This window comes from Strongylocentrotus purpuratus, unplaced genomic scaffold (assembly GCF_000002235.5).
Source record: "Strongylocentrotus purpuratus isolate Spur 01 unplaced genomic scaffold, Spur_5.0 spur5_scaffold_14, whole genome shotgun sequence".
Classification (NCBI taxonomy): Eukaryota; Metazoa; Echinodermata; class Echinoidea; order Camarodonta; family Strongylocentrotidae; genus Strongylocentrotus; species Strongylocentrotus purpuratus.
Window position 1 is genome coordinate 37,576,653 of NW_022145599.1, and position 19,773 is coordinate 37,596,425.

Below are 19,773 nucleotides of genomic sequence, written 5' to 3' on the forward strand. Positions count from 1 at the left end.
ATTTCTGGTCACATTTTTTTTTAAAAACTTTTTTTTTTGCCCTTCTTTTTTGGGGGGGGGGGGTCAGGTCCGCTCGGCCCCCTGGATCCGCACCTGTTTATATTATTTTGTTTAAAGGACTGGGATAGACCAAGCGCAGAGTGTGGAAAATATAAAAAGGGTTTCTTGTTAGAAGGGAAAATGAAAAGGGGCAATTTTGGATCCTTCAAAAAACTGAGGAAAAAAAAGAGAAAGGAAGTTTAAATACTTTGGGCACATCATGATGAGGAGGGAAAACGCCTTGAAAAGCAAATTATTCAGGGTGCCGTGGAAGGACATTGAGGTAGAGATCGTCTGTTCAGTGGCGGATCCAGGATTTCTAAGAGTTGGGGGGGGGGGGAGAAGTAGTGAGCACTAAAAGAATTGCCCCCAAAATTTGAAAATCGCGCGACCAATATTTCGCTCAGTTGGGGAGGGGGGGGGGGCTAAATTTGATTTGGTGGTTTTGTGGCTCAATTGGGGGGAGGGGGTGGGGGGGGGGAGTGAAAGCACCCCTATCTCAGGACTGCCAACGTTTCTGCACCCCCCTTTCGCGGGCTTTTTCCTGCCTTGGAGACCCACCTAAATCCGGAACACTGCTCAAACTACCCCCCTAATTATGATATTCAAGATATTTATAACCTCTTTTTACAATTTCTCAGGATTCCAAAGAGAGAGAGAGAGAGAGAGAGAGAAAGAGAGAGAGAGAGAGAGAGAGAGAGAAACACTTTTTTGATATTTTATAACTCCTTTTTAAATTCTCAGGAATCCAATGAAAGAAAATACACCCCCTTTTTAAAGAAATCTCCGGGTGAAAAGTCAAATAAACCCTTAACATTTTTTTTTCCACTTATCCCACGGGTAATTGGCCTGGGGTGGTTGCCCAGGGTGTAATTGTCCCCGCTCGACGCAAAAGCAGTGTTTGTCAGTATGCGTAAAGGAGTAAAGGAGGAGCTAGGAGCTAGGAGCTCCTAGGTATTATGTATAATGTTGGCAATGGGTATGGTAATTTCTTCCTCTTTATTAATGGGATGTCGATTGCTGCACAATGCACAACGTCGGTGGCCTGGAGACTTGCAAAAATTATCTCGAGAGTGTATAAACTGATAAATAACACTGAGTGGGGGGGGGGGTGGCGGGGTTGTTATCAGGGGCGTCGCTAGACCTTTTTCAAGGGGAGGAGGGGGGGGGGGGTGTAGAGGACACCGATTACCGACAAAAACTAGCAACCATTTACCGAAAAATATATTAATGCCAATGTCCCAATGTCTAACCCTATAAACCCGGGCCAGGAACTTTAAGTTATTTTTCAGTCCCCCCCCCCCCTCCCACGCGGAAGCTTTGGCACTTCATTAAATTATTAGAGAAAAAAGACGATTCGTTGTACCGTTCTCGACTCTTAATCCTTGTCTGAATTCAGTTTTCCCCCTCCTGCGCAAAGCGCGAAAGCTTTCACGTTTCATTAAATTATTAGAGAGAACGGAGACGATTCGTCGTACCATTCTTTACTCTTAATCCTTGTCTGAATACAGTCACCCCCCCCCCCCTACCCGCGCAAAGCGCGGATATTTTGACGTATAGGAGCCTATCATTCATTTATTAGAGAAAGAAGACGATTCGTTGTACCGACTCTTGATCATTGTCTGGATTTTCAAAAATGTTTCTTTGTCAGATAAAAAGTAACAACTCGTAGGGGAAAAAAAAAATTACCGACCGACCGACATAATACATCTCGCCGACTTTAAACTTTTACATTGATATTATAGTACACGAGGATCGAGCAAGAATACCGACACAGCGGACCCGACATAGCAACATAATTATCTATGAGTATCTTCTTGCTCCCTCGACGTGGTGACTCCACCCAACATCCCCTCTCTCTCTCTCTTACTCCCACCCTCTCCCTCCCCCGTTCTTTTGTTTCCCTTTTCTCTTCTTTTTTCTTTTTCTCCTTTTCTTTCTTTTCTTTCTTTTTCCTTGCTTTCCTCTCCTTCCTATTTTCTTTTTCTCTTTCTTTCTTCTCTTCTTTATCCTTTCTTTTCCTTTTCTGTTTTCTTTTCTTCCCTTTCCCTCTCATTTCCCCTCCTCCTTTTCTCATTTTTCCCGACAGCAGCGCAATTTTACCGACAATATCCTGACAAATGAGGGGGGGGGGTGTCGCACCACCTAGCCCCCCTTTAGCGACACCCCTGGTCAGGGTGTCGATTTGTATCCTCGGTTGGGGGGGGGGGGGGGATGATAGGTGCCAAATATTTTTCGGCAATGGATCAAAGCAACCAAGAGGTAGAGGCGTGTGGCAGGTTGCACCCACTCCCTTCCAAGTTATTTACTTTTCCAAGTCACCCTCAATAAAGATACCATTTTAGAGAATATGGGACCCATGTGAGTCCCACATGGGCTGCTACCTGGGTTATTATCCTCTCAAGCATATAGCAGGATTTAATTTAGGGGGGGGGCGGTAGTGAGCACCTCCTAGGGGGTGGGTGCAGGGAGGGAAAGTTTCCCCCTTCCCGCGCGAAGCGCGGAAGCACTGACGTTTCATTTCAAGATTTCAAGATTTCAAGATTTCATTTATTGTTCAACCATCAATATATATATATATACAATCAAAATAAGTTCATCAAGATTTAGAATAATGCAATGATGGTTGGTGACCCCGGAGAAAGCAGAGCTTATAAAAAAGGGGCCACCAATACATAAAAGATCAACATTAATTATACTAAAAAATATCAACATCGAACATTAATATAAACAAGAAAAAAAAAGAAGAGAAGTACACTTCTGCAGCAGCAACAAAAAAACTGTATCTACATGTATAAGAGGGCAGTACAAATGAAAGCGAACAAGAATATCAAGAATATTTTATAAAGAAGGTAAGATTTCTCTGCTCAGCTTTTTAAATCTGGAAAGAGTTGAGCTGTTTTTGATATTGTTGGGGAGTTTGGTTCCATAACTTAGGAAAATGAATTATAAATGAATTTGAGGCGACGGAAGAACGAACCTGAGGTAAGTGTATTAAATTAATTTGGCGAGTTTGGTAATATTGAGGAATTCAAAACAAAGATATCGCTAAGGAGAGGAGGCAAGATTTTCGAATGAAATTTATACATAAACACAAGGGAATTCAAGGTTATCAGGTCCTTTAACGGTAATATATTTGATTGTGAAAATAAAGGTTTTGTATGACTATTGAAAGGAGCATTAAAGATAATTTGTATTGCTTTCTTTTGTAAAATGCATAATTTATCTAATGGGTTTTAAAGGTGTGACCCCAGACAGTATTACAGTAATTGAAATGAGGGAGTATAATGCTATGTAAAGAGTCGTCAGAATAGACTGGGGCACAAAAAGTCTTAATTTAGAAAGAACACCAATAGATCTTGATATTTTTGTACAAATTGAGCTAAGATGTGGTTTCCAAGAAAGATATTCATTCAAAATTACACCTAAAAACTGCATATTATCGACCTTTTCTATGACATTTCCACCAATAATGAGGTTTGACAGATTTGACGGAACCCTCCTTCCTCCCGCACGAAAAATAATATACCTAGTTTTGTCAAAATTTAAAAACAATTTATTGCAAGCATACCATTTATTTAATTTGTCTAGTTCATTGTTTGCTGATGATATAAGATTGTCAATTTTTTTATGTGATAATGAAACAGTGGTATCATCAGCAAACAAAGAGAAGTTTAGAATTGAAGAACATTTAACTATATCATTAATGTAGACGAGAAAAAGGAGGGCCCTAACACAGATCCCTGAGGAATTCCACAGGATACATCCATATGTTGAGATTTGACACCATCGATCACCACATATTGATTTCTATGTAACAAGTAACTGACGAACCACTGAAGTGGAACCCCTCTATTTCCATAAAATTCTATTTTTTTAACAAGATGTGGTGATCAATGGTGTCAAATGCTTTTGACAGGTCCATAAATACACTAAGACAATAATTACCAACATCTATTTCATGTGATATAGTATTAACCAAGTTCAGTACGCCAAGATCAGTAGAAAAATTCTTTCGAAATCCAAATTGTTGGGTATCAAAATATTGTTTAGTGCAAAAAAATTTATACAGCCTGTTGTAGATTATCCTTTCTAACATTTTTGAAAAAAAAGGTAATAGAGCAATTGGTCTGTAATTAACAATGTCATGTTTGTCACCTTTTTTATATATTGGAATTACCTTAGCGGTCTTGAGATTATCAGGGACAATACCTTGTGACATTGATTCATTGAAGATATAACAAAGTGGATCAACAATTGTATGAATGCATTCCTTAATGACACGTGCAGCAATAGAGTCCGAACCTGGTGCAGCAGATGTTTTCATGGATGAGAGAACATTGATTATTTCAGTATTGGAAGTCGGATTAAAGAACAGTGAACTTGGCAGGCGCGGATCCAGGATTTCTTAGGGGAGGGGGCCCAACTTTTTTTTTTTTTTTGCTCCCGAAATTTGGAAATCGCGCCGGCCAAAAATTCGCTCAGTGGGGGGGGGGGGGGGGGGGGGGGGGGGGGGGGGGGGGGGGTAGTGAGCACATTTTTTTTTTTTTGGTCCTCAAAAAATTTTCAATTTGCACCCCCCCCCCTTGAGCGCCAGGGGGGGGGGGCCCAACCTCCAAAAAAGGTAAAAATCACGTGATTTTACATGATTTTTTTCTCAAGGGGGGGGGGGGGCCCGGGCCCCCCGGGCCCCCCCCCCCCCCCTGGATCCGCCACTGGAACTTGGTACACGGTTTGATAAATAATCCAGAAAGTGATAGGAAGAAGTTGGTATCTTTTCTTGTGTAATCTTCCAATATTAACAAAATACCTATTAAATGCTTCAACAATAGATGCTTTACTAAGTATCTTATCCTGATTGTAATACATGTGAGAAGGTAATGTTTTGTATTTTTTACCTAATAAATTGTTTATTTGAGACCAGGTTTTTTTTCATATCACCTCTCAATTTTTTAAATAGGTTTTCATAATAAATCTTTTTGCTTCGGCGAATGATACTTGTGAATATGTTCTTATATTCAACGTTTTTTTCGCGTACGGGTGTCACCTTTCTTCATATAACGACAATATAACTTTTGCTTTCTCTGAATAGATTTTAAAATACCACGGGTGATCCAAGGTTTATCGTGTTTTTTAAGTTTTACCTTTGTAAGGGGAAAACATTCAAAATAAAGGGAGCTAAGCTTATGAATAAATAGATCATATGACACAGTGACATCTGTTATACCATAAATTACAGACCAGTCAATCAATCGTAGCTTATTCTTAAATAACAAGATCTTTTCTTTGGTGATTACTCTTGATTTGCCACAGAATGAATGAATAGGGACAGATATATTGTCACTTATACAAAATATTGGAAAATGATCCGAAAGATCTGAATAAATGATACCACAGTTTAAATGCATGTGAATACAGTTTGTAAATATGTTATCAATCACGGTAGCAGAATGTCTAGTTACACGAGTTGGTTTACTTATAGTAGGGAATAGCCCATATGTAAACATTATATTTAGAAATTCATTAGTTCTGTGATCAGTATCTTGATTAAGTAAATTTATATTGAAATCGCCTAATATATAAGCATCTTTATTTAGGGGATTTATTTCGACCAACAGACTCGTGAGTGTTTCGTTGAAATCATTAACATCAGTATTAGGTATTCTGTAAACACAGCCAACTATTATAGGTTTCTTTTCTCTTGATGCATTTCAATAAAGACAGTATCACAATGATTACGACTAACTGATAAATTAGGACACAGGTTATAATCAATATCATCTCTTATATATAAAGCTACTCCTCCCCCATGTTTGTTAAGTCTATCAATATGAACAAGTGAATATCCGTCAATATTAAACATATTAACTGAAATGTTGTTTCGAAACCATGTTTCAGAAATTCCAATAACTGTGAATTTGTAATCTAATGAACTAAGAAGAAGTTGTAGATCGTCGTAATTACGGACAAGACTCCTTGAATTAACATGTAATATAGAAAAATTATCTGGAGTAGATTTATATTTTTGTACAAAATCATCAGAAAACATAATACTTGCAGGAATCATTAGTTACATTGTTAGGTTGTAATATTTTGTAGAACTCAGCTCATTATTAAGTTCATTTAGACTAAGAGGATTTACGGACAGAGAGTGGTATTTGTCCTCATCGATACATTTGTCTAAGTGAAAGAAAGTAAAAATAGATAACAAAAACACATCGTTGTCTAGGTGATGATTGAAAGGAAAAATTTCAGAGTTGCAAATAATACAAAATGCATCGTCTTTGAGTGATTGTAATTTAGAACAATTCTGACAGAGTAGTTTATTACCCCTCATGAGAAAAAAGAAAAAGGAAGTGCTGCAAAAAGTGTACCAAAAAAGAAAGAAAAGAGGGAAACGACAAACAAAATACGAAGGCCAACAATAGAATGCCCATTATATTATCAAAGAAAGAGTCGATTCGTTGTCTCGACTCTTAATCCTTGTCTGAATTCAGTTCCCCCCCCCCCCCCCCCCCTCCCGCGCGAAGCGCGGAAGCTTTGACAATTCATTAAATTATTAGAGAAAGAAGACGATTCTTGTACCATTCTCGACCCTTTATCTTGCTGAATTCAGTTCCCCCCCCCCCCCCCTTCACGCGCGAAGCGCGGAAGCTTTGACATTTCATTAAATTTTTAGAGAAAGAAGACGATTCTTGTACCATTCTCGACTCTTAATCCTTGCTGAATTCAGTTCCCCTTCCCGCGCGAAGCGCGGAAGCTTTGACAATTCATTAAATTATTAGAGAAAGAAGACGATTCTTGTACCATTCTCGACCATTTATTTTGCTGAATTCAGTTCCCCCCCCCCCCTTCACGCGCGAAGCGCGGAAGCTTTGACATTTCATTAAATTTTTAGAGAAAGAAGACGATTCTTGTACCATTCTCGACTCTTAATCCTTGCTGAATTCAGTTCCCCCTTCCCGCGCGAAGCGCGGAAGCTTTGACATTTCATTAAATTATTAGAGAAAGAAGACGATTCGTTGTACCATTCTCGACTCTTAATCCTTGTCTGAATTCAGTTTCCCCCCTTCCCGCGCAAAGCGCGGAAGATTTGACGTTTCATTAAATTATTAGAGAAAGAAGACGATTCGTTGTACTGTTCTCGACTCTTAATCCTTTTTCTTCCTACGTCATCTTCCTATCCTCTTTCTCTCTCTTTCTCGCCCCCACCACCCCCTGGCTACTCACCTGTATCCTCTCTGTCTCTCATTATCTCTCTCTTTCCCACTCTCTTCTGCTTTTTTGCACTTTTGCGCTTCGCGCTTAACATTTAAGCTCGTTGCTTTTTAACGCTGCGGCTTTGCATTTGGCGCATTGCATTTCTATGATGCTGTTGATTGAATAAATTGAATAAATTCATCAATTCCTAATGAAGCCGTATGAGCGAGAATTAAATTTATACTTGTCTCATATACGGTCGTCTCATTTACTTCGTTTTCTATTTATATATGTATGTATTATGAAAATGAGATAGCAAAATGTGTATATTGATGGTCATCTCGCGAGTTATAACCATTACTACTCTCATCGGGCTCTCATCATTAATTTTTCTCTTTTTTTTTTTTTTTGATGGTGAATTATTGAGAGGATGATTGTACAGGCCATCCCCCCACCTGAAATATTGGGGGATATATCCCCCCATCCCCCCCCCGGGATCGACACCCATGCCCCTGGTTGTTATCCCATTTAAAAGAAATGCAATTCTGCATGCTTTCGTTCTCTTTCATTTTTTCCTTTCTCCTTTAACTCTAAAATATTCCCTCTTTCCCCTTTTTTCTCTCCATTTTTTGTTGTTTTTCTTGCGCTTTTTTACATATATATATATATATATATTTTTTTTTTTTGGGGGGGGGGGGGACACGTTGTGCAAGAGGGAAATCGCGTGCCCCCCGCCCCCTTTCCCGGTAAAAAAAACAACCTTCTTATAATATCTGAGTCCCCCTCTCTTTCTTTCCCCTTCTCATTATTCTCCTTTTCCCCCTTTTCTCTCCTCCATCTTTCCCTTTTCCCCCTTTTCTCCTCTCTATTCTCCTTTCTTCCTTTCCCCCTCTTTTTTCTCCTCTCCCCTTTTCTCTCCTCCCTCTTTTCTTCTTCTTTCTCTCTTCCCTTTTATTTCTGTTTCCCCTCTTTCTTCTCCTCTTCTCCCTTTTCTTTCCCCCTCCCCCTTTCCCCTCTTTTTTTGTTTTACCGGGGGTCACGTGCCCCCTGTGCCCCCCCCCCCCTGAATCCGACACTAATAAATATTCATCATAAATGGGAGCAGATGATCTTATCTGTATGAGCGCCATCTACCGTACATGACTTGTGCATTTCTGAAAAAAACACCCACACACACTACAACTGTATACAAGCGGTGAGTCAATCCTCTGGCATCCCTAGCCCCTAGCTCTGGCGTACTGCGATCCCATACATACCGTACCGGTATATACATGCACAGTATACTAATTCTCTGCAGCGAGATCTCTTGCTATTTGTTTTATACACAGTCTAGAGTCTAGTCACAGACGTGACGTTTACTTTCGCATTCGCCTCGGAAAAAGTTGCTGTCAAGTGGATTTATTTTCAAGCAGCAAATACGAACACGTTCCTCTTTTGGATCAATGGATATTCACTTAGGATTCTCTCGTTGAAGTTTCAATTAATTGAATTATCATGTGGCAATTAATAGAACATTACTATTCGCAAAACTACACTGTTTTTTGGCTGGCAGAGTTCTTCCACAGCTGGCCACACATCTCGTACAACGGGCTGAAGAAACAAGACTCAACATTCGATCCCACAAATCAAAAATATATCGAGGTACGTACGGTATGATGACTGGATTAATGTGAACCTAAAGTTACTCTTTGCTTTAATTTTGTTTTCAAACTCAATGTCATATTTATAGATTCACTCTCTTGAAGGAATTTTCTGCCACCTGTTGTCAATGTCAATTTATTTTAGTGATGCAAATGATGAGGGATGGGGCCTGGGGGAAACACATCGCAAACGTTTGATATTATTATTAGCAAGACTATCTAATCTAATGAATACTCAAATGCACTAATTTTTTTCAAAAGCTATAAAGTATAATATTAAATGCAAAGTATAATATTAGAGTCTAGATCTATATGCAAAGTAAAATGTTGTAGAATCCAGTCTTTATCTAAGTGCACCTTATTATTTTTGATTTTTGAACTCTGCACCCTCAGTTGTAATGTTTGTTGAAAGTTTGCGATGCCACAGAAATCTGGACGTATAAAGTATACCAATTGGTCCTGTCCAGTACCACCTTAGATGTAGATGAGGGAACTTGAGATTGTGGCTTTTGATTGGCAAGGCGGTGGTAGATCTAGAGCAAGTTCCTGGAAATGTTGTTAAATTGACTAGGCCTAGACCCTTCAACAATTTATTCTGAATTTGAATTGTTGAAAGAAATATGACCGACATTACCAAGACCTTTTTGTCAATTTTATGTTTTTATAATGATAGCTGTCTACACTACTCGTCTATGAGTTATGTAGAGTACTAGTTGTTAAATCAAAGACTCAGTTAAAGGCATTGCTTTACAGTTCAAGGCAGTACGGTGTACTCGTTTTATTAGTTACTTCGACGCCATGATTACTGACTGGCTATGGAACGCCAAGTGTGTAATACCTGTTCATTACGACACTACAATCCTCCTAACTTGTGGATTGAACTCAAACAATACAAATGTTTGATTTGCTCTGAACGATGAGAACAAGCATTGTATAAATAACTTTTGTCAGTTACTGAAATAATACTACTTTAGTATATCAAATCTCAATCCGAACAATATGCTTTGTATATATTGAACATTTGGTATCAATCTGAATGTCTTAAAATGTGTTACACAATAGGTTGCTTCAAATATGCAATATCATGAATACTGTCTGTTTATCATTTGTGCATAAGATCATAATAATAAATGTTAGCATTGCGTTTCCAAAATATATAACTTATGTTAAATCTTTTGAAGATACAGTATAGTTAAAGACCTTTATATCTTCTTTGTATGACATGTGAAACAAACTGTTTGAACTGTATGAACTCTAAACTTCTTTTGTTTTAAGTAAACTAAACTAACACAACAGACAATTTCTGTTTTTAACTATACAGAGAGACTTTTCTCTTTAAACTACATCACAGATAAACGTTTCTGTTTTTTCCAAAAATAGAGAGACTTTTCTCTTTAAACAAATCATATAGATCTTTTCTATTTTTCACCATACAACTTTCTCTCTGTGATATTCATACATGTACAAGAAGTGACTTTCTTCTTTACAACACAATATAAAACTATGACCGAATTCAAAGGGTTATATGTTTAAATAGACGGTGACTTTCCTTTCACAACATGAATTGCAAGTGAGTTGAATGATGTGCTTTTCCTCAAAATTAACTGTCCATGTACCAACATTGATTATTTGTCAAAAACACATTAACTTTTGTGTAAGATTTCAAACCTGTGTAATTTGTCAAACAAGGAATAAAATAACTGTTTCCAAAATGATATCTGAGACATTTTGTTTGCTTTTGTTCATTTTCTGTCTGCCTAATACATCAATAACATCTGTGATCGGAAATGAACAACAGATAAACAACAGATAATTTTATACTTTGTAAACATAAACATTATAGTGATGCAACAAATTGTCTTTGTTAAAAGTCTTTGTTTTGTTCTTGTGAGTTATACAGTTAAGTATAATAGTCATGTAGATTCCTAGGTGGAGCACGATCACGGGGTGGATTTCTTCGTGCTACCATAGGAGGAGTTTGTATTCTCTCGTTACGAGGGGGGTTTGCGATTTGTGGCAATGGTGTATCATCGTAATCTTCTGTTGCAGCATGATTGTCATGCTGACCTTTCAAGACTTTGAAGTGTGATGAGTTTCGCGTTATGCGGTAGGAGCCACGAGATGCAACAATTTGCGAACCCTTGATTGCTATGACCTTCAATGGTCTGGTGTCGAAAGGAGTGGTGTATTTACCGATATGCCCATCACGCTTCACAAGGACATGGTTACCAACTCTTATTTTTGATTCTCCGATTTTTCGATGCTTTTCCGCGTACACCTTCTGCTTCTGCTTCATGGACTTATCGCGATTGCGAATTTCGCTGTCATTTGCTGCTTGCGATTGAGGCTCAGGTAAGCGAGTGCGGATTGGACGCTGGAACATTACTGTAGCTGGTGGTGCCCCAGACGTTCTACATGTATGTGGAGTAGCTCGGTAGTTTCTCAGAAACGTGAACAGCTCTTGTTTCCAAGATTTACGCTCGGCTGTTGCTGTGCGAACAACTTTCTTTAGAACTCGCATAAATCGCTCAACTTCTCCATTGGCTTGTGGCCATCGCGGTGTGACTCTACGATGCCGGAATCCTAAGTATTTCGCGAACTTCAGGAAATATTCGCTGTTGAAAGGTGGTCCGTTATCAGTACGGACAACTTCTGGAATACCGAACAATGCAAATATGCGATCCAAATGTGGGATAACCGCTTGACTAGAAGTAGATGTGAGAATTTCAACCACTGGGAATCTGCTATAATCATCGATGATGACAAGAAGATGCTCTCCGGTTGGAAGATCTGAGAAATCTATGCTGACTTCTTTCCAAGGATGTGTTGGAAGTGCTGACATTTGGATAGGTTCACGCGTAGTTGAACTGCTTGTTGCTTGGCATGGAATACATTGACTGATCTTTTCTTCCACGCGCTTGTCGATACCTGGAAACCAAACTTTCTCGCGAATCAGCTGTTTGGTGCGAACGACGCCTTGGTGTCCTTGGTGTGCAATTGTGATGATGCGATCGCGAAGGATAGACGGAATCACAATTCTGTGATCACGGAGTAGCACTTTTCCATCTTTTGCTACACTGAGCTCATCCTTTACATTTTTGAAGCTCTGTAGATCTGGTGTAATTGAGTGCCAGCTATTCCCTTCGACAGCTTTGATACATGCTTGCAAAACAGGATCCGATGTGGTCGCTGCAATTATTTCATCCATGCTGATCGATTTAGGCACTGCGTTATCAACGATGAAGTTGATGTGCTCTTCTGCGTTTGGCTCAACGGTTGATGTGCTAGGTGACGGATGTCGTGACATATAGTCGGCCGGGTTGGTTGCACCTGGTTGGTATTCTAGCACAAAATCGTACTGCTGAAGGTGTAGCATCCATCTTTCTATTCTCGCTGGAGGAGATGAGTTAGATCTGTTGAACAATGGCACTAGTGGCTTATGGTCAGTGATGACCGTGAACTTGCTGCCATATAAGTAGAGGTAGAAGTGTGTGATTCCCCAAGTTACTGCTAGGGCTTCACGCTCGGTTTGTGAATACCGCTTCTCGACATCTGTAAGTGAACGGCTCGCTAGTGCTACAAGTTTGTTGCTTTGGTCACTGCCTTGTACTAGCATAGCACATAGCCCTACGGGACTAGCATCTACAACGACTGTGGACTGAAGACGTGGGTCGAAGTATGCCATGTGACAGTGCTGTGCTATTGCATGCTTGATGTCATTGAAGGATTTGATGTGACGCTCTTCCCATGACCATAGAACGCTCTGTCTGGTCAGATCACGAAGTGGTTCGGATAGTGATGCAAGGTTTGGAATGAATCTTGCACAATATGTTGCTAAGCCAAGAAAACTTCTGACTTCCTCCCGATTGCTAGGAGGTGCTGCCTCGATCAACGATTGGACTTTCGTGGGACTTGGTGATACGCCTGATGAGCTGAAGATATGCCCAAAGAATTCAACCGAAGATTTGTTGAACTCGCATTTATCGCCATTGAGAGTTAGGTTCTTTTCTCTCAGACGTTGCATACACTTCACCAGCCGCTCATTGTGTTCTTGTTGATTTTCGGCATATACCAATATGTCGTCACTGATGTTAATCACGCCTTGAAGACCTGCCAGGGCTGACTGTATCAGATTTTGGAATTGTTCTGCTCCGCTATTCACTCCAAAGTTCAATTTCTTATACTGATACAAGCCAACATGAGTGGAGAAAACAGTGAGATAGCGTGATGCCTCGTCTAATTCAATCTGGTGATATCCACTGTTTAGATCCAGCTTGGTGAATACGGTTGCCCCATTCAGCTTAGCTAATATGTCGTCAATGGTTGGAGTAACGTGCCGCTCTCTCTCGATAGCTTTGTTTACGGCTCGCATATCAACACAAAGCCTGATTTTGCCTGGTTGCTTCGGTTTAGGCACAACTCGAATTGGAGAGACCCATGGTGTAGGCATATTCTGCACAGGCTCGATAATGTCCAATTCCTGTAAGCGTTTCAGTTCAGCTTCGACATGATGTCTGACGTGGAAAGGTATCCTGCGATGTGGCTGAGTAACAGGAGTGACAGAACTATCCACGTGTAGTTTGCATGTGTTGCCTGCTAGCTTGCCTATTCCCACGAATCGATCGCTGAATTCGTCGATGAGTGACGGTGCTACATGAACATTGTATGTAACAGCGATCATGTGGAGCTCTTCTGCAGTGTGCAAGCGTAGTAGAGTGGGACCATTGTGCTCCGTAATGAAGAATACAGCTCTTTGCATCTGCGCTTTGTGACGTACTGGCAGAGAGATTTTTCCTAGAACATCAATGGGACTATTGGCACCAAATGCATAGACTTGCTTGCCTGTAGGTTCGAGAGGTGATTGTCCTTTGCAGATTGTGTTCAAAGTTTCTCGACTCATTATGTTCACTGACGTACCTGTATCAACGATAGCTATAGTTTTGACATCATTGATGAGCACAGATACTTTGAGCAGTTGATTACTCTCATCTGATGGACCTATGGTAAATAGATAGTCCTCATTAGTTGACTCACTCTGTGCTGCTTGGAGAGATGGTTGTGACTGCGAGTGTTGTGTTGTCTGTTCTACAAGGTTAATCTCTGCTTGTTGTTTTAGCCTGGCTTTGCACACTTTCGCAAAGTGATTTTGCTTGTTGCAGAATAAGCAGGTTTTCCCTTGTGCTGGACATGGACGATCAGTATGAGGGTATTTGTCACCACAGTTTCGGCAGATTTTTGACTTTGAGTACTGCTGTTGTTTAGCTTTAGCGGGTTTCTGACGGTTTTGACGTTCGTGCTTGACATAGTGCACGTCAGAAATGTCACTCATACTAGTGCTCTTTGCAATCTCACTGGCATGAGCAGTGGCTGCTTCAGCTGCTCTAACAATTGTGATGGCTTGGCTTAGGGTCAGGCGTGCTTCACGGAGGAGGCGTTGACGAATGTTAGCATTTCTCATGCCTAGAATTATCCTGTCCCTAATGAGAGATTCTGTCAATGTTTCAAATTCACATGTTTCTGCTAATGACTTTAGAGATGTAACAAAGCTCTCAAACGTTTCACCCTCTCTTTGTACTCTCGTGTTGAATATGTACCGTTCATATGTAGTATTAGCATGTCCCTTACAATGTATTTCAAACTGATCGATCACCTTCTGATATACCTTGGATTCAGCTTCGTTAGTCCAAGTAAACGTGTTGTAGAGGTCGACCGCCGGCTGCCCGATCACGGCTAGCAGAGTTGCTACCCGCAGCGAGTCGTCTCGGGTTGCTATCCCCGTTGCAAGTTCGAAGTTAGTGAATGCCTGCTTGAACTTCTTGAAACTGGTCGCAAGACTTGTTGAATCAATCTCCAGAGGTGGAGGCGGTGGTATTGTGAATGTGGCCATCGTTTGCCCATTCCCTCGTCGCCAATGTAGAGTACTAGTTGTTAAATCAAAGACTCAGTTAAAGGCATTGCTTTACAGTTCAAGGCAGTACGGTGTACTCGTTTTATTAGTTACTTCGACGCCATGATTACTGACTGGCTATGGAACGCCAAGTGTGTAATACCTGTTCATTACGACACTACAAGTTACTAGATCTGTTCTAGACCTACAGGTATGTCATCAATTTTTTTTTTTTTATGTTCGACCAAAGATGATTCCAAATCAATAGGTCCTCACTCCTGCCATAGACCCTACTTTCCATATAGACATGTACACAAAACCTGCCAAGCTTCCAGGTCTAACTTCAAAGGGGGGGGGGGGATGTCCCAGCTTCCGGGTCTTGCACTATTGTCATTTTACATCTGTATCTTGATGATATATTTGTCAGGTGTTGGCTCCACTGACTACCTCTATACAGTGTATGGGGAAGATTAAAGAATTCTCCAAACTAGACATTTTTTAAACTCACATGTTTATAATATTCATCGCATTTAACAGTTGATGACTTTTGAAATATTCTTTATTTCATTCTGTTGTGATCTTGATGATAACCTCATTCTGTAAGCATATTATTTCAATAAAATATATTGAATTTAGTATACATGTAATCGTAACAGATGTGGAAACTTCATGCCAATTATGAAGCTTTTAAGTCATAGAGCTGAGATAATGAAAATTGACCCCACCTGCTGTACTCCACAACTGTGTTTCTTCACTTTCTTGAGTTTGGTCTACTTGTACATGTACTGTACCTGTACATGTACATTTGTTGAAAATAACTAGAGTCTATCTATACATTGTAAGCTTGAAATGATCCAGTGAACGGCAAAGGATTAGTGAATAATACATAACATTGTGTTGACTCACAACATCACAAGGAAAGGGAAACACTTCTTATACTCCCCTAGTATTCAAATGGTCCATTGAGGGTAGCTAGGGGAAGTTTTCTTAAAGCTTCCAACGAGAGCAGATAATAGAGCTTAAGGTCATTGAATAGAATGACCTGCACTTGGAGGATATGAATGGGTACCAGGAAAAAGTGAGTCAATATTAACATGTAATTGGGAATTCCCACCTACCCACCCGATGGCATCCATTCAACCAACCAGGATGGAAGTCATTGTTTGCATCATATGAGTCATAAATAACATTGACACGTTATCTGTTTGGAGCCAGAAGGTTGTTAACTTTGAATGATATGGGTTAACCCCCCTCTTGCACATACTGCACCCTTGTATAAACGCCTGAATATTTTGAATGTGAAATCTCTATATTATATGCAACTTGCTCAATTTATGTTTCTTTTCAAGAAAAATCAGCTACCATGTATTTTTAATGAGATGTTCATTGTTAATGCTGAAATTCACTCTTATGAAACAAGAAGTTCAAATAAATTTCATTTGCCCTCTGTTAAAACAACTTTTCTTCAAAGGAACATTTATTTTAGTGGACCATCACTATGGAATTTACTTCCCAATGGTATTGTCAGCTGCTCATCACTTTATTCTTTCAAGTCAAAGTTGAAACAATATTTGATCTCGTATCCAACTCTTAAGATATAGTTTGTACGGTGTTTCTTTCTATTGTTCTCAATATTTCTTTCCTGTATATCATTCATTGCAATGACGACCTTCGTCATTGCCTTGTTTTCGTTCACATTCTGCCCCATTAATATTCTCCTTTTCCTTTTCCTTATCCTTATCCTTATCGTCAGGAAATCGCATTCGTTTTGCACGTAGTGTTTGTGATTCCTAGTTAGGTGCTTTCCTCATGTCCTTTTCCTTTCAAATTTCATAGGCATAGTCTCTAACATCTCATCAAGGTCACTACATTCTTCGATTTTGGAAATCACTCATGCATGACCGTCCAGGCGCCATTTTGTTCGTTTCTGGTCCATTTTAAGGCCTTTATATCTTCCTTCCTATCTCCACTATCCTTCATCCTACAAACTTCTAACAAATTCCTCTAGATAGTCTAAGAGATGTTCTTTCATCTGCGACAAATGACTTGACCTTCAAAATGCCATCTTGATACTCGAAATTCAAATCTAAAACCGACTCCGTCAAAAACCTCTCAAGTTCTTGAAAAATGGACCCCTAAATAATCTAAAACTGCCATAACTTTCTCATATAAATTCCGTTTTGTATTTAAATCTCACAGTATCTTTATCTCATAATTGCACATAGCCATGCTAAATTTCACGCTCCAATGGCTATGCACAACATAAATAGCGCCCTCTAAAGTTCTGGGAATTGGCTTTCTCTCTGTGGCCGTATCTCCATAATGGCTTGGCAAACCCGTACCCTTTTTTGGATTTAGATACTTGAAGATATGCCCTTTCCAGCCATATACAAAATTATATACCCTATCACTGACCAAATTTGAGAAAATTGCCCTCCAAATTCGCCATTTTCAAGAAAATTGAGAAATAACTTCAACTTGCTCTAAAATGGCGATCGTTATACCTACATCAATGAAACTTTGCAGACATATGTATCCATATACGTGATAACTGTTTACCAAGTTTGGTAAAATTCGAATATGTCAGCGCAAAGTTATCGCCAAAAATGATGAGTTTACTATGGATTACGTAATAGCGCGTTCAATGCGCGCAATACATTGCGCGCACTTAACAATGGTGTCAGACTGACCGCAATGAAGTGCCCTTTCGGATGATACCAAGTATTATATATGTTCACACAGAAAATTGTGAGTAAATCGCGTTTGAAGAAAGATCACTACACGAATTCCGCCGAGTTTCCGCCCGAACCTAACACGTTTCGGCTATGACGTCATTTTTTCAGACTGCTTTTCGCCCCTTAAACGTCCTTTTTTTTCCTTGAAAATTTGCAGTGACATGCCGAGTTCCAATACGCAGGGCACCTCTTGGCCGGATTTTTGAAATTGGTCAAGGGGGCCATTTAAGACGCCATTTTGTCCTATACATCTATTTTACATCACGTGTTTCGATATGATTATCATAGAAAAAAAAGAGAGTGGTTTACAATAACAACCATGAAATTCTCTTTCTAATGATACCAAATACGGCCCATAAAGAGACGTAAAGAGAGAGAGAAAAAACAATTTAACTCCGGCCATAATACAGATCCTGCACGTTTTCCGCCCATTCATTACACGCATTGTCTATGGGGCATATCGGGTTCACGCTTTTGGCCCCCAGAACGAACTTGATTGCAATGTCAAACATGCACCAAATCCCATTGGTTTGTGCACGCAGTGCTTGCGAGCCCTTTCTAGGTTCTTTCCCCTATCCCAATTTCTTTCAAACTTCGTAGGCATAGTCACTACCATCCCATGAAGGTCACTGTTGATGCCTTTCTTTCGCCCTACCTATCTCCAATATCACAGAAGCTACAGACTTCGTGCAAATTGCTCTGGATAGTCCGAGAGAAGCTCTTTCGTAGAAACACGGCGTCATTGCACGCACATCGTTCCGACACGATTGCATTTCTAGTTTCCTCTTTATATTGTATTTCTTGGTACCACCAACCCACTACTACTCACCCCACGCATAGATTTGCATGTAATATCTGTTTTTGTACATGTATGTGTTATTGTTTAATTAAAAAAAAACTATTGTATTTTTATATTGTAATTTTAAGCAGGGGATGATCCCCGATAAACCTCTGTGGTTTTTGATCACCCCCTCTGCAGGTTCATCTTTTGTTGTAATACTTTTATATTTGATTGTAACTTACATTGTCTTTTATGAATCTGTGGAAATAAATGAAATTGAAATACTGGCTCCTAATAACGGTACTTTAGATGATGTACTACATGTATGTACATAATGACAAAACTTGATGAATGTTGTAATTTTATAGACACGCCTCATCAACTGTTCTGGTTGACAAATCATTGAAGTGATTGAACTGTATGTGACACTAGACTTGTTTACTATTAGATGTGTTCATACATTGTACATGTATGCATACAAGCAATCTCAGGCAAGTGTTGGATCCTTGCTGGCTGCTGTGCACAATATCATGTAGTTTTATAAAGATAGGAGAAGTAAATTACAATATTAGGAAAAATAAAAGTTGATCATAATATATTTTATTTTTTGAATTCTAAATTGTAAGATTGATCCTGAGTAATACCAACTGTTAATAGACTAACCATAATTCTGGACAAGAAAATGAAATGGTTTTAATTTTTTTTTACTGTTCTAAAACAACAAAATTGAAAAAAAAAAGAGCTTTATATCAATGCAGTACAAGTTCATGGACATCCCATCGAATCACATGTTGAATATAGTAAACGCATTTAAATAGGTTGTCAGAATTTCAGTGAACTTGTACTTACAGTACATGTGCATGTATGATGGTTTGGTGAAACACTGCCTGTCTAGTCCCCTTCCTGAAAAACCTAAACTACAGTGTACATGTGTATGAATAAGAGAAGAGATGAGTAAAAAATGTTTGAAATATCACAAGAAGAATTTATGTCATTTTATGATCTAAAGTCTCTCAGCTACAAATTAGTTTCCTTTTTTTCTTGTTCAGTGTATGATAAAGTTAATAATTTCCTTGTTCTCCTGACAGTCTCTGATCTTCTGGGCCGCTGTACCAATCCTATGGCTTCTCCTGACTCTGGTCCTCTCACTTTTCTTCAGCTGTTGTTTGTGCTGTAAGAGACGACGGTCATTGGATCCTAGTCGGGCTAGACTATCGGTCAATTGTCCGCAGAGATTCCTCATCATAGCATCATTTGTTTGCCTGTAAGTATCACCTGTGCATTCATATCAGTTTGTAGGTCTTCACGTCATATCTAGATCGGCTGAGAATCCTCCTTTTTACAATTGTATCTGACTGTATTGAGGCTCTTGAACCTGTCAAAGTGACCTGTTTAAGGGTGCGTTCATGCTTGATTTTGACGGCCAGAATCAGGCATCTGTTACGCGTTTAGTTTAAAACACGATTGCGTTCATGCTCACTTTTGTAGAAT

The 19,773-nt window shown here is 39.5% G+C and overlaps 1 protein-coding gene across 6 annotated transcripts in view; it reads left to right on the plus strand.

The window, feature by feature from the left end:
* The first annotated feature begins 8,434 nt into the window (after positions 1–8,434).
* LOC585805 (protein tweety homolog 1-B) overlaps positions 8,435–19,773 on the plus strand; it is a 45,901-nt gene continuing 34,562 nt past the window's right edge. For 3 of the 6 annotated variants that reach the window (XM_011666599.2, XM_011666600.2, XM_030984900.1), the window contains exons 1-2: positions 8,436–8,880; positions 19,371–19,546. In XM_011666599.2, coding sequence (XP_011664901.2) covers positions 8,734–8,880; positions 19,371–19,546 — 323 coding nt within the window. In that variant the 5' untranslated portion in view covers positions 8,436–8,733. Of the gene's footprint in view, positions 8,881–19,370; positions 19,547–19,773 lie in introns of all 6 variants that reach the window. The other 3 variants (XM_011666602.2, XM_011666603.2, XM_785616.5) reach the window with 2 other exon arrangements.